Genomic DNA, 15,677 nt, shown 5'->3' with positions numbered 1-15,677 from the left:
GTTGCTGTTTTACAGATGCCAACCTGCATGGCAGGCGTCCTGAGCCGGGGTCCTGCAGCGAGGACGTGAGCCCAGCCCCCTGGCCTCTGGCCTCGTGGGCACCCCACTCCATCAGGCCCTTCCTCCCTATCCTGCCAGCGGGGCCCCCCCAACGCTCCACATCCAGACTCACACCTGAAGTCACTAATTTCTGTGTGCAGAGTATATTCAAACCTCTCTCCCTCTCCTTCCCGCCTAATTTCAATGATATGATCCATGGGTATGAAAGCTCCTGGCCTCTAAGAAGCTTTTGAAGGACGTTATGGGTAGCTTCAGAATCTCCCATATTCGGTATCAAAAAGATACTGCAAAAACCGAAAACGTAAAAAGGCATCAAAAATTTAAAAAGTGTAGAGAGTTAAATTACTCTAATTTTTTCCCCCCAAATTTGGCAATGCAGTTCTTCTATGGGGTGAAAAAAAAATACGATTTCTTTAAAGAATATGGTCAAGTCCCTGTAAAAACAAAATGTACATAAATATTTATGACACCAAAATGCTGGATGACTTCATCTACTACTTACTAGAAGAGGTAATAAATCCATTCAGGCTTAATAGTCTCCATTTCTTGGTAATATTGTTTGGAAAGTTTTGAACAGGTGGTATGTTTCCCCTCTAGGGTTGTTATTTGCTTGAGATAATTTTCTACTTGGTATATTCAATTAGTAGCTTAAGAAAACACATTTTAGAAATAGTTTACCATAAAGTTTTGAATTTCATCCCCTGCTGGGTTTGCTTCTCTAGCATTTAAAACTAAAAGACACGTTTCCATTTTTAACTGATTTTATTTTCTGAAACTTTTTAAAATGAATGATAGAGAAATCACACTTCAAGATGCATTTACGTGGGGATGGATAAATTAGGAGTTTGGGATTAGCAGAAACAAACTACTATATATAAAATAGATAAACAAAAAGGTCCCACTGTATAGCACAGGGAACTATATTCAGTATCTTGTAATAACCTATGATGGAAAAGAATATGAACAAGAATATTTATGTATGTGTGTGTATGTATGTATAACTGAATCACGTGTGTACACCAGAAACTAACACAACATTGTAAATTAACTATACTTCAATTTTTAAAAAAAGATGCATTTACAATAATTACAAAGCTAAGATATAAATGAAAAAAATCAAGGTACAGAAAAATGTGTATAGTTTACTCACATTTGCATAAAAAGTTATTATATAAATACGCATATCCATAAACTATTTCTGCAAGTAGACAAAAGGGAAATACTTTTTGTTTTATCCTATTTTCATCATTTGAGGTTTTTTGGTCATGTGTGCATTAACATAAAAAGTTAATTAGGACAAATACTAGAAGAGAAAATTCTCTGCAAGTGACCATTTGCCAATCATCATTATAGGTCTCTAAAAAGAAACATGAACGCCCAGTGGGCTGCTCCAAAGCTCATCCAGGTTTGCTGCCGGGTGTGGCTGACTCGGGATGTGCTTCCCGTCAAGATGCACATGCTTTTTATCAGAAATAACACCACAAATTATATCAGTACTTTTATTCAAACCTAGTAATCTACCTAAGTTATCATTCTAGCAGCTCAGAACTACAGGGGGTGGAAAGAGAAAATGTGAAAATAGAAACAAGCTGAACTGACAATCAAGTGGAAGCTAAGCTTCACAGAGTGTTATTATGTGTGGACAACGAATTGAAACCACTTTGATTTCAGTTTCCAGGATGATTCATCAGGAGTTTGTCATATCTAATTCCAAACCCAGCAGTGCCGTTTTATACAGGGGGAGATGCTGAAAAGACTCAAATGAGTCATTAGGTAGTCAATGGACAACGCAAACATACTTAAAACGTCCAGCTAACGTGCCCATCCGTGAGGGGTCAGTACTCGAAACTGTAAAACTGAAGGTTGTCCGAACCACAGCAGCTGGAATGATTCCTCAACTTATTCACATGCCAATAAACAGTCACTGAGTAACTGCAGTGGGTGAAGTCCAGGGGGTTCAGCGAAGATGGGATTCCTGCCCTCGACAAGATTACCACGTGGCGAGAAGACAGACGTGCATCAGCTACCATAGCCTAAAAGAACCACTCCAGTGGGTGTCTGGAGGAGAGCCGTGAGAGATGGAAATTAACTATACTACAACTTTAAAAAAAGATGCATTTACAATAATTATAAAGGTAAGATATAAATGAAAAAAAAATTATTTCAGGCCGGTATCTGCTGAGGCAGCAGAGGAGAGCTCTTTTGAGCTCAGACTTACCTATTGATAGTGGGAAGAAGAAGGAGGTATTTCAGGCAGGAGAATTACATCTGCACAGGCACAGAGGTGTGGGGATGGATGTTAAATTAAGAGGAATATACATTCTGAACAGCTGGAGCTTAGACTTCAAATGAGCTAGTGTCAGGGTCACGGCCGGCGGGGTGAGGAACAGCCGGCAGTTCTCCGAGGGGCTTCCCTGCCACACACGGGAGCAGCGATTTTAGCCGGTAGCCACCGCAGAGCACGTGAAAACATCCTCCTGGGAATGACCCATTAGGAACGGTGAGCCGGAGATCACTGAGGTCCGAAACACAGGGACACGCTGCTTCCGAAACAAAGCTCGGGCGGCAGCACATCCAAGTAAAAGGCAGGTGAAGACCAGGATCAGGAGCTCTAAGTGACAGCTGTCACCTTCTCCCGGAGCAACCCTGAGCAAGCAACCACATTTCTCTGTGTCTTACTTTCTGCAACATGGGGCTGCTCGGCGGATCAAGCGGCAGAAGGAATGTGAAAGGTACTAAGACAGCCAATGCCTTCCCAGGGTTAGTCTGACCTTCCTGCTGTCCCCTGACAACTCCCGTTCACAAGCCCCCACGCAGCCTGCCACTGTCACCCCCCTCCTGACACCTTCCCAGCCAGAGAAAAGAGACCCCACCCGGTCACAATGAAGTCTGGTCACAGACTCTAATTCTACGCTTTTCCTCTGCAGTCAGGCAACACTTCCGAGCCTTGAATTTTATAGCGTGACATTTTAATACTTTCTTAAATATTTTGTGAAAAAACACCACAGTACATATGATGGGACAGGGATACCTCAATTCCTCTGTTACAGATCCCACCCCTCCATCTGGAACATTCTTCCCCTCCATCTTTCTGGTGCTATGCTCGTCCTTTTCGTTACTCAAAGGTCACCTTCTCAATTGAGGTCTTTCCTGAGCCTGTTTAACTTATATTCTACACACACAGTCCTTAACTTTCTTCTTTGTTTTCAAAGGTCTTATCATAATCTAATAAAGTATACATTTTATTTACTTATTTTGTTTATGGTGCCCCTTCCTCAGTGGAATGTAAATCTGAAAAGGGCAACGGTTTTTACATATACTTTGCTCACGACTGTCTCCCCAGGATCTAGAATACTCCCTGGCATAAGTAGTCATCTGACAAACATTTGATAAACACACACATAATTCATTATTTCCTATGTACTGAAGAATTATTAATTTTCAGTAATCCACCCAGGGAACATTTGTTTACTACCCTTGATATTTCAGGTCCTGCTCTAAGCAATGAGGAAAACAATAAATACAACACAGACACTGGTCTCGAACAGCTCATTTTCTAGTGAGATGAAAGTAGATAAATTCAAAGTAACAGAGTATAAACGTTATGAGGTAAGTAAAGGGCAGTACAAACGTGCATAGAAGAGCATCCAACACAGCTTGGGAGCACGACAGAATGGTGGCAAGTGGTAGGAACCATGCCTTGGTAAGACCTGAACCAAGTGCTAAGCAAAGAAATGCTGGGGAAACATTATAGGCAAAAGAGGACAACATACCGAATGCAAAGAACAGAGAACACACGGGCTGGCTGAGAAATTTAAGCAGCTTGGTATGGCTGGAGTGAAGGAACATGAAGTTGCAGAAACAGACAGAGGCCAGACCACCTTGCCAGGGCAACAGGAAATCACTGAAGGATTGCAGACGCAAGGGAGGATGACCAGACCTCCATTTTGGCAAGGCTTCTCTGACAGATGCTTGGAAAAAGACGCAACAGCAACAAAAAGGAAGAGGCAATGACGTTGGATTGCATTTTTCACTCTTCATCTCGCCTTTCAGACTGACAACGAAATGCTTTCCACAGAGTTGCCAAGAAGTCTCTGGAGAAATTAGCTGGCTTGTGACCTAGCCGCGTACCATCTTAATGCTATCAGAGGGCACATCTGGTTCTGCTTGGAGCAGCTGAGACATTAGAAGTCATGTGCTGAGGCATCACCACTGGGCCACATGAACCTCGCTGGCTTCTATTTGCACTAGGCTTTAATGCTGCTTCCCGAAGCAACGACCCTGACCAGCAGCTGCCTTACACTACTGGGCCCAGAAAGGGAACGGCTACAGGTGTCAGGAACCACGTCACAGGGTGGGTGAGGATTCCAACAACCAGGAATCCGAGGCCAAGGCCTAGGGTGAGGCAGGAGACCTCCAAGGGACATCTTCAAAGGAAAGAACAGTTTGACAGGAAAACGGTGACAGGAACAAGACCAAGAGCTAAAGGGCAGTGATGGTGGGTTGACATAAGATGAAAGGAAGAAACAGAAATTGGTGTAAAGGGTAGAAAAGGGCAGGAATCAGGTTTCATTATTCTTCACACTATAACACCAGGCTCTATGTCCTTCACAGCAGGCAGTCAATAAATGCTGGATCGATGAAAGGATGTGCAAAATATAAGACCTGAAAATAAAACACTCATACTTTCCATTGGGAATACAGAAGAAACCAAGATGGACACACCTTTACTTCTAACCCTCATCTGTCAATGTTCTACTTCCTCTCTCTGCACGCTTTAGTCACAGAAATCTTAAGCGGGGTTTCTTACAGAGCGACTTCAGTATCTGAAGTAGGAAACAGTGACAGCCAGATAGAAAAGCTGGGATGGAATTTAATGGTCTTCTCCTACCTTACCTCTCTCAAAGACAATACAGGATCTGAGACTTTCAATTTTAGGTTCAAAGTAATGTACTATCGGGGAAAACAGGAAAAATACAGACTGTACTAGAATTTTCCTTCAAGAGGACTACTGTAAGTTTTTAGGTAATGAAACCGAAGATCAGGCCAAAATGCGGCTCTGTAGCCAGCTCTTTGGCTTCTGTCGCAGTCTGAACGCGTGGTCTGTGGGGCGAGGGGTCCCAGTCCTCTCACCTGCAGCTCCTCTAATCCACCTTTACGTAACGGTCTCACATGGATTTACGGTAAGGGGTGAGTTCGCTGAGGTCAGACAGCCATAACCACCTTCTCATCTCAAGACTCGCTCAGAGGCCACGGCACACATAAGGTGCTCGGGGCGGGGGTTAGGGCTGGACCAGCTGACCGAGTGGCCTTTCAATCCTCTGTATTCGTGAAAGGTGGAACATAGTGTTGGGCACGCAGTGTGACCTTAATACAGATTACACACATGGAAACAGTACCTACTACATGGGAGTCCTGAGCCAATTATCCAGCACTTGTGTACGTACTACTGAAAAGATAAGGACATTTAAAAGCAGACACCAGCAAACGCCATGAATACTCTTTGCCAGCCATCCAACTGAATGGAATAAGAAAGACATTAAGTAAGTACACTGTTCCAGAAATAAACCTGCCACACTTCCACCTATATAATCACTTCCTTCCCTCAATTTATAACACAGTAGGTCAATTCCTTATTTCACATAAAAACATCCCTGTGATATAAAAGCAAAACAAAGGAAAATTACTAGAGTATAGGATAAAAGTACTGTACAAAGCAGCAGTAGCTATCGAAAACAAAAAAATAAATTCAAAATTTCCGAAATAAAGTAATATATCAACTGGCTAAAAAAAGAGAAAGAAACAGTCCTTTTCTTGGCCAATTTCATCCTAATATACCTATTCCTGAGAACAATACCCACTGACGATGATGAAGCCCTTGGGAGAGTAATCTGCATGGCAGAGGGTTCCCCCACCCACCTTCCTCTTTTTAAATAAAAACTGATACATTGCAGCTCTATTTACAATAGCCAGGACATGGAAGCAACCTAAGTGTCCATCATCGGATGAATGGATAAAGAAGATGTGGCACATATATACAATGGAATATTACTCAGCCATAAAAAGAAACGAAATTGATCTATTTGTAGTGAGGTGGATGGACCTAGGGTCTGTCGTACAGAGTGAAGTAAGTCAGAAAGAGAAAAACAAATACCGTATGCTAACACATATATATGGAATCTAAGGAAAAAAAAAAAAAGGTCATGAAGAACCTAGTGGCAAGACGGGAATAAAGACACAGACCTACTAGAGAATGGACTTGAGGATATGGGGAGGGAGAGAGGTGAGATGTGACAGGGTGAGAGAGTGGCAAGGACATATATACACTACCAAACGTAAAACAGATAGCTAGTGGGAAGCAGCCGCATAGCACAGGGAGATCAGCTCGGTGCTTTGTGACCACCTTCGGGGGTGGGATGGGGAGGGTGGGAGGGAGGGAGATACAAGAGGGAGGGGATATGGGGATATATGTATACATATAGCTGATTCACTTTGTTATAAAACAGAAACTAATACACCATTGTGAAAACAATTATACTTCAATAAAGATGTTAAAAAAAAAAAACTGATGAATGAGAGCCATAGATTTTGCCACGAATGGAATGTTTTCACATACTTATACGTTCTTAGATATGTTTTGGATGGTGGAGGCAGCTAGAGCTTTGATACTCATGTGAAATTATTTCTTCATAGCCTACTTTGGGTCGGGGAGGAAGAATCCTGCCTCAGTAAAAACTGAACCTTGGATTTGTACACAGAGTGGATTTGAAAGACTGATCTATTTGCTTACCTACTCCTAAAGTGGTAATTCTCTTAAAATGTCCAGTATAAAAAGGAAGTAATTTCCAAACGCTGATGACTAAAGGTGGTGTATACAAGTAAACCTACAGGGCTTCCATTTTCCAGCGGCATCTGGAACACTTCCGTGTCCACAAAACAAGGCACATGTAACTTGAGGCCATGCTTAGGCGCTCTCACTCAGAAATTAACAATAAAGTTAAATAAAAGTGTCAGAAGCTTGGTGGCAAGTAGGCACAGTGTATCTCAACATTTCATCTGCATAATTACTACTCTCATATCTCTCTGGCTTAAAAATAAATAAAAGTGCAGCACCGTTCAAAGAACTACATTGCCTACTGTCCTAAATTAGACAGAGCCATCTTCCTCTTGAGAAGTGAGTTAAAAAGCCAACTCTCCATTTCTCCTCTCCTTTAGACTTTCCTAAGAATGCTGTAACATAAAATAAATGACAGAAAAGTTAGGGGATGAATCAGCATTCACAATAAATATTAGAAACTCTACTTCTTATTAATTCCTGGAAAAGCAACTACGTCTAACACAGAAAAGGCAAAGGCTGTCAGCCACTGGGAATACAAAGCACTCTGAATACAAAGCGCATCAGTCCCTCCAAAGAGGTAAACGTGTTTGAACTACTTTAGAAAAGCTTAACCCTGCTCATTAACAAAGTGGAAACCATGAGGACTCACCCTGTAAAGAGGATGGCACTTGTCCCTGAAACACGGAGCCAACCGGGCGTAGATCTGTAGGCTATAGTAATAGGCTGCCAGCTGGAGAGAGAGAGCAGAGTGGGACTGCTTTTCAAAGCACCTGTTGGCGTCTAACACCTAGAAAGGAGCACGAGAGAAAGAGCTCAGCTGAAAGGAAATTAGCACAACCATCATAAACCATTACATTTCTAGTCCTTACTGTAGAATTTTGGTTCAAAGCTTCTATCATATCAACTCAAGCTCAAGCTCATCTTAATGTGACTACATTAAAATTCAGAAGACATTATAACGGCAGATCCTATGCACATGAAAGTCGATTTTAAAATCAACATTTCAGCTAACGTTGCAGAATTTACTTTCCGGGTACTGACCACAGTCCTTCCATCTTGCAAGAACAACAAGAAGGAAGTGAAACATATGATAAACAATTTACTGGTGAAAATCCCCAGCAAAGGCTTTTAGTCTATTCATCTTTAAGTCCTTCTTTCTTGGTAAGGGTAAACTTACCTGTGGTAAGGCAAGGAGATAAGCAAGAGCCAAGGTCATATCATTTGGTAAAGCATCGCTTGCCAGCTGCAAGAGAACTGAATGTAGAAAAAACATATATATATATATATATATTGCATTATTTTATTAGAGGATCCATGTGACATTCATAGTTACTAAGTGTCATGACTTTAGTCCTTTATGATTTCAACAGTAATTCGTTTCAGAGAACTCTTTAAGATCCTTTATGAAAGTCTATTCAGCACCATAGAAATAACAGACTATATGAAACTATGTTAAATGATAACCTTGCCTTAACTCAAATTATGCTGTTACTTACACAAGAGAAAACCCTTTTAGTGCAGCTACAAAGTCTAAGTGCAAATACATCAGTGAGGATGGTTTCTGCCAGCTAATCTTTTGGTTTTCAAGACCCAGACCAAGCTATAAAATTCTGGATATCAACGACAGCTACTGCAGAAAATGACCATCTGAGCATTAACGATGAGAGCAACACAGCTTTTTGTGAGTGCAGATTTAGGGTAAATCTTTTGATTACTACAATTACGATACATGGTTTTGTTCTTCCTCTTCACCACACTCCACAAAAAGAGAACCAGTCTCTTGCTTTGATTATAGAACACCTTAAAATATCCCAACCATCTACAACTTTTCCACAAAAATTTTTATATAAGCAACGACCTATCAATGTCATGGCTTTAATAAAGGAGAGAACACTGCCCATAACATCTGTGTTTATATCCATTTTATATTAATAAGGAGGTATTCCATTTAGGGTCTTAAGTGACAAATACCAGGTAGTCACTGTAATCACAATGTAAGTCTTTTATTTTTAAAGAATGGACTCTCCTAACCTTCACTAATGAAGGTAAACAGTATTTAAATAATTCAAAGTAAATATTTCACTTTGTTAATACACCATATAATTTTTTCCCAGAAGATTTACCTTCCTAATTGTGTCTTACTTGAACTAAAATGTAAAGCCACTCACATAATCTGAGCTTGGCTGACCATCTGAGCAGGGGGGTGGGTGTGCAGTGAGGAGCCAGGTGTAAGCGGCTGAAGCGTCAGAGGCTGACCTAAAACTCAGCACGTCCTGCGCGTGATTTACGGGGGAAGAAACTGAGCTTTCTCCACTGTGCCTCTGCAAAGAGTTCTCTAGATGCGCATTTCCTCTGTGTTCTCCAAATCTCATAAACCAACTTGGACCACCAGTCAGCTTCAGGCCTCCCAAGGCATTGTACTGTTTTAGAGATGTTTTCTGATCAAAAGCTGCTCATTTCAAGGCCCGTTTTCACATTCAGCCCTTCACTCAGTATCAATGAGAACTTTCTCTGAACCCGATATTGCTCTAAAATAAGAATCAGAGTTCCTGCCCTTTGAGAGTAAACACACTAAGACCAGAAAAAGTCTTCAAATAAATAATTTAAAAATACAATGCAAAGGGCCCAAATCAAATTCTATACAAACAAGTATGAGAGCAAAGAAGAGTTATAAAATCGCCGAATGTATTCTAGAACACTATCAAAAGTGAAGGATGAAGGAGTTAAGTTATACATTTTGGACAACAGAAGGTGAAGGAAGAAGAAGCATGTAAGCTTAGTCTGCTGAAAATCCTGTACTTCTGAGAAAGATTTACTTAGAGTCTAGAAATTGCACACCATACAAACACACATAGAAACACACACACAACCCCAGGGCTGCCATTCTGGCTTATGTCTGCCTTATGTACTTTACCATTTAATACCTGCCCAGCTGTCCACGGGACCTTTAATTTGGAGAAAAAACAAAATCCAATAGTTTCACATACTAATAATTCTTCCCTATTAATTGTCTTTCTTTTTTGCTTTTTTTATGAGATGACCTACAACTGCAACCTTATTTAGTTTTTTTCCACGCCCGTTCTTATTTTCTTCAGATACTTCCCTTCCTTATGCACAAAAGAGGCCAATTTTCGAACAAGTATATCTAAACCCGCTCATCAAAAAACAGCCCTGTCTCCTCAGGGCTCAGGAGCCCTTATTTCAAGTGAGTGGCTCAGGCTCCAGCTAGCAGAGGACCGCCCCTCTCCCTCTCAGAGTTGTGGTTAGGGCCGGTCTGAGGCCTGCCTGGGAAAACCAGTCCCAAGACTGACTATCTTCCAGTCAGACTTTTTTTTTTTTTTTTTAAATCCTGTCATCAACTCAATCTTTCACTCCATTTAATGTGCATTTGGCTATTTCCAAAAACCAAAGCACCCTCAAGGGATGAAAAAATATGCTACCACTGAAGATTCTCCTAAGCATATGCTACAGACCCTGAAGGAAATTGCAAAAGGAAAACAACCCAACAAAAAACAAAAACAACAAAAAAGAGCCATGACAGCATGGTTGGAACAAACGTATAGTTCCCAGAAGATACCTTTGAGAGACAGAATCTCCATCTGAATACGTAAGTTCCAGTAGGTTTATTTTTTAAATAGTTATATTATTTCACAGATACAACTCACAAGATGGTCACTAGCATTTCTTGAACATATATCACTGAATACAAAGCTTTCAGCAGGCAAAAGAGAAAAGAAATAGTTAATTTCCATGAGCTAAAAGTAATGACAAAAATCACCCTCAGAGGAGTCCAAAGAATCATCACTGGTACTTTCACCAAGCAGTGAAAATAATCACTTTAAAATACAAATATTTGCTCCAAGTGAATAATATCCACATAGGTTTTATTTCACATATACAAATGTGTTCATCATTTCAAACTTTTCTGCATTTTCTAATGCTTTGACACTGGGGGGGTCGTGACGATCCTGGTGAGATTGCCCTCCCAGGGCTAGTCACTTGGCAGGTAGAGCAGGCGGCTTCCCGGTGAGCACGCCTTTGATCTACAAACCAACCAGTTCAGAGCCACTTCTCTGAACCACCCCCTCTCCCTCTGGCTTTTACACTACAGGGGCAATATTTCCTCGCCCTGATCACCTCAGGGCCAGGCGCCGGTCAGCCAGAGACCACCCATAGCCCAGAGTCCACCAGGTTATTCAACCTCTCCATCGTAAGCTTGCTCAAGCGTGCCTACCACACCTCTCCTGTTCCTTCCCACGAAAACCCATACTCTGGCCTCATGCCTTCTGCCTCCAGGTGACCTGAGTGCCTCCCCATGTGGCCCAGGTGGCTTGCTGTGTCTTCTCTTTCTAGGGATTGGTGAGTATAAACTTCTTCCTTCATGGCAATCATTTTCATGTCTGGGTGTCTGCCCACACCTGAATAAAACCAGACTCTGGGTACATTTCAGAACAACAACTACAACATCTATAAATGTACAATGAATCCCTGGCCTACAAAATCAGGCAGAATGATACAGCAGGAGGGGAACCATCTTCAGAACCAGAAAGTTACGGGATCAAAGCTAAGACCCACCACTGACTTACTGCACAAGTTTTTCCAATTAATCGTTCTGTATCCAGTATCTTTCATATTTCTAAAAATAGTACACTATTCTCCCAGTGAGACAAACATAAAACCCCAGAGTCATCTTGGACTTTACTATCCTCTCCGCTCCCAACATTCAGGCAGTCATCAAATCCTGTTGAATTATTTCTAAAGAACTCTTTCACACATACTTTCTATTTTCACTGCCACAAACTCTAGTTTAGCTTGTCAGTGTTCAAAACCTGGACTCTTTCAACAACCCCCCAACTCTATCTGATGCCTTCAGTCTTTCTCCTTCCAATCCATCCTTAAAATAGTAGTTTCATACTAATTTTATAGTAAAGTTCATTAAGTACTGTGTAATCATGTCTCTCTCCAGCTGAAAACACATACACGCACACACACACACAATCCTACCTTCAATGGTTTCCCATTCCCTAAAGAAGGAAAGCTAGATTTCTTATTTAGCCCTCAAGGCCTTCATAAATATGGGCCAGCTGTAACTTATGGTTTTAACTGATATTATCTCTACCCTATCCCCCAGCCAAATTAATCTGACATTCAAATGACCTATAATGCAAACTCTCTATAAAGAAAGTGCTCATGCCATTCCTCTATATAACAATAATAGTTATTATTATCGTAAAATGAAAATACTTATTTTAAAAAAAAAATCTGCTTTGATGAGCCAGATATGAGATAGATGCTTTGTATAAATTAGCTCTAAGTGCCACAAAAAACTCTGCAAAGAATACAGTATTAACTTGTTTTTACATAGGCTTGGAAAGCTATGTAAATCACCTAAACTCAGAAAGGCAGTTAATCTGTAAAGACAGTGTTATGAACCAAATGTTTGTGATTCCCCCAAATTTATACGTTGAAGCCCCAGCCCTCAACGTGAGAGTATTTGGAGATGGGGCCTTTGGGTAGTAATTAGGGTTAGATGAGGTCATGAGGAGTGGGATCCTCATGATGGGGTTAGTGCCTTTATAAGAGGAGACATCAGAGTTTACTTGTAAACACTCTACTCTCTCTACCCCCTCCCTCCCTCCCACCCTCTCTCTCTGTCCTGATGTAAAGACACAGTGAGAAGACAGCCATGTGCTAGCCAGGAAGAGATCACTACCAGAACCCCAAAATGCTGGCTCCCTGATTTCCAGTCTCCAAACCGTGAGACTAAATTTCTGTTGTTTAAGCCACTTGGTCTATGGTATTTTGTTATGGCAGCCCAAGCTGACTAATACAGACAGGAAACAAGACATACAAAATAAGATATCTCTTCTTGTCAATATGTATCAGGCTGTCGACAGTATTATGCTATTGAGAGCAATGAACATATGCCATATTTCTCATGTGTGTGAATTCATAGGATAAATTCCTAGAAGCAGAACTATTAGGTTACACAATACCCGCAGCCATAATTTTCATAGCTGTTGCCGAACTGCCACGTGTTTTTCAAATTCTCAATCTAAGCCAAGTCCTCATTGCAGCAACTCGACCAGGACTGCTATTTAGCTGGCACAACTCACCCACGTGAATGTCCATTTGGCCCATTTCTCAAGAGGCTTCTTGACATCTATTTCAACTACACAAGATAAAGATCCCTTAAGGTTGGGGTAAGTCCAAAATCCACTCCACAGGGTAAGCCTTCACTCATATGAATTGAATCCTCAGGATTAATCCTAAGAGAAAGGCACCTGGGCTATTTCCCCTCTCTGGGGAACTATGACTCAGACTTTTGCCCCACTGCCATAGGATGAACTCCAGCGAAATCCAGAATAATAAATTCTATTTAAATTCTTCTGTGACTAGGTTCTGTTACTGGTACAGTCCTTGTGCAGATGAAAACTATAAACTCTGGATAAAGCACAAAAGGCAAGTATCGGAAGGCACTGGAGAGGCACTGAAAGCAGACAGAAACTGGAGGGTAGATGCCATTTGGAAAAATGAAATGGCACTGGTGATTTCCCATTTTTACAGCTTCTATCCTGAGGGCAAGCTCCTGTCTGTTCCTTGCCAGGCAGGTAAAATTCAGATAGAGAACCTGAAGTCTTAAAGAACCAGAGCCCAGAAAAACCACAACAGCTGACAAGTAAGAGAGGTCTGATAGTTTCTTATAAAACTAAACAAATCCATAATCTTTGGCCCAGCAATTCTACCCTTAGATAGTTATCCCAGAGAAGTAAAAACACAGGCCCACAAAAACACTGTACAAGAGTTCACAGCAGCTTTTTCATAATAACCATCAACTGGAAAAAGCCTTCATGTCCCTTAACAGAAGACTGGGTAAACTGTGGTATATTCATACAATGGAATACTTCTCAGTCATTAAAAAACAAAAAAAGAGGGCTTCCTTGGTGGCACAGTGGTTATGAATCTGCCTGCCAATGCAGCGGACATGGGTTCGAGCCCTGGTCCAGGAAGATCCCACATGCCGTGGAGCAACTAAGCCCATGCGCCACAACTACTGAGCCTGTGCTCTAGAGCCCACGAGCCACAACTACTGAGCCCATGCGCCACAACTACTGAAGCCCACGCGCCTAGAGCCCATGCTCCACAACAAGAGAAGCCACCTCAATGAGAAGCCTGCGCACCGCAATGAAGAGTAGCTCCTGCTTGCTGCAACTAGAGAAAGCCCCCGCACAGCAATGAAGACCCAACACAGCCAAAAATAAATAAATAAAATAAATAAATTTTTAAGAAAAAAAAAAAAAGAGAGAAGAAAAAAAAACCTACTGATAGATGCAGATAAATCTCAAGTTTTACACAAAAGAGTACATCCTGTATGATTCCACTGAATGAATTCTAGAACAGTCAAAACTAGTCTACAGCAGGGGAAAATCCAAACATTTGTCACCTGACTGGGAGTGTGGGGTGGGTGTTTTCAGGAAAGAAGCACCAACTTTCTGGGGTGATAGAAATGTTCCGTATCTTGAGAGGAGTCAGGGTTACACAGGTGCTGCACTTGTCAAAACTCACCAACCTTACGTCTACACTTAAGATTTTTGTATTTCATTGTTTGTAGATGTTATCTCACAAAAAAGTAAGAAATACTGACTCTAGTTAAAGATATGCACAGTGCAGTGTCAAGGGGTGAAGTGTAATCATGCCGACAACTTTGAAACGTGTCAGCAAAGAAGCTGGATTTGGTGGATGGACCAGAGCAAGTATAGTAAAATGTTCGCTGTAGAATCTAGGTGGAGAAGTATACGGGAGTTCACTGTAGAATTTTCTCAACTTTTCTGTGCATTTGAAAGTTTCCTTAATTAAATATCTGGGGAAGAAAAGAGAAAAAAATCCTCTCTGAAAACAGTGCCAAATGCTCAAGCTCCCCATCAGTTATTTTTTTTCCCAAATGGGGTTACCTGAAAGATCCTTGTAGACAAATATACACGTGCCTTGTCTCCAGCACTAAGGCAGCTGAGTTTCCGGCCACACAAAGCCCATGACCTCCCCGCTACTCCAAGACCAGAAAGACCACAATCACTGGCATCGGGTATACCACAGTCCCCTACGTCCCCAGGTTGAAAGGGAAGGGATCATATCTCTTCCCTAATCCTTAACACAACTGTTGAAGTCATCTTGTGACATCTTCTTCCTCCATAGCCAGATCACAGCTCATCAGTCCCTACAACCCAGAACCCCTCCTGACTAATAACTGAATTGCTGAAGGAAACTGATGGTGGAGGGACCAGTGGGGAGGGGAGTGGGGAGAGACACGACAGCTGCCCGCACTTCACACCACCCAAACTTTCCCAGCAGCCCTCACTGAGGCTCAATTATTCTTGCAAAGTGGAAATCAAGCCCCCGCATACGGGAAGCTTCTCAGAGTTTGAATCTGTCAGCCATCTGATGCGACGCAGGACAAAATTATCAATGAGGATCTGAAGTAGACCAGATCCCACGGGGTTTCACTGGGATCCACCAGATGTCAGGCTGGCCACAGACTGGGTCACAGTGATTTTACATTACCATTTAAGTTTTTTTTTTTTTCCCCGCCCAAAAAAGGCCTGCCCTACATTTAGCAGTGTGTATGAATTTAATTTGCAGTGCTTATTCTCTAACCTTGAATACAATGCATTTTCTAAACAAGTTATACAGCCAAAATCAGATGAAATCTACGTCTAAGCCTCCAAGCACTAATTCTCTGCAAAGGAAGTGCCTCTGGAAAGCACTCTATGATAAATTTAAT

At 41.6% G+C, this 15,677-nt stretch overlaps 1 protein-coding gene across 1 annotated transcript in view; it reads right to left on the bottom strand.

Moving 5' to 3' along the window:
- NBAS (NBAS subunit of NRZ tethering complex) overlaps positions 1-15,677 on the bottom strand; it is a 345,265-nt gene that overhangs the window by 119,413 nt on the left and 210,175 nt on the right. Inside the window, exons 39-40 of the mRNA XM_007183498.2 lie at positions 8,076-8,152; positions 7,548-7,685 (exon numbers count right to left, since the gene is read on the bottom strand). Coding sequence (XP_007183560.2) covers positions 7,548-7,685; positions 8,076-8,152 — 215 coding nt within the window. The remainder of the gene's footprint in view (positions 1-7,547; positions 7,686-8,075; positions 8,153-15,677) is intronic.

The sequence above is a fragment of the Balaenoptera acutorostrata genome, chromosome 12 (genome assembly GCF_949987535.1).
Source record: "Balaenoptera acutorostrata chromosome 12, mBalAcu1.1, whole genome shotgun sequence".
Classification (NCBI taxonomy): domain Eukaryota; kingdom Metazoa; phylum Chordata; class Mammalia; order Artiodactyla; family Balaenopteridae; genus Balaenoptera; species Balaenoptera acutorostrata.
Note: the sequence above shows the minus strand (reverse complement) of the source record. Positions and strands in the feature narration are given on the sequence as shown.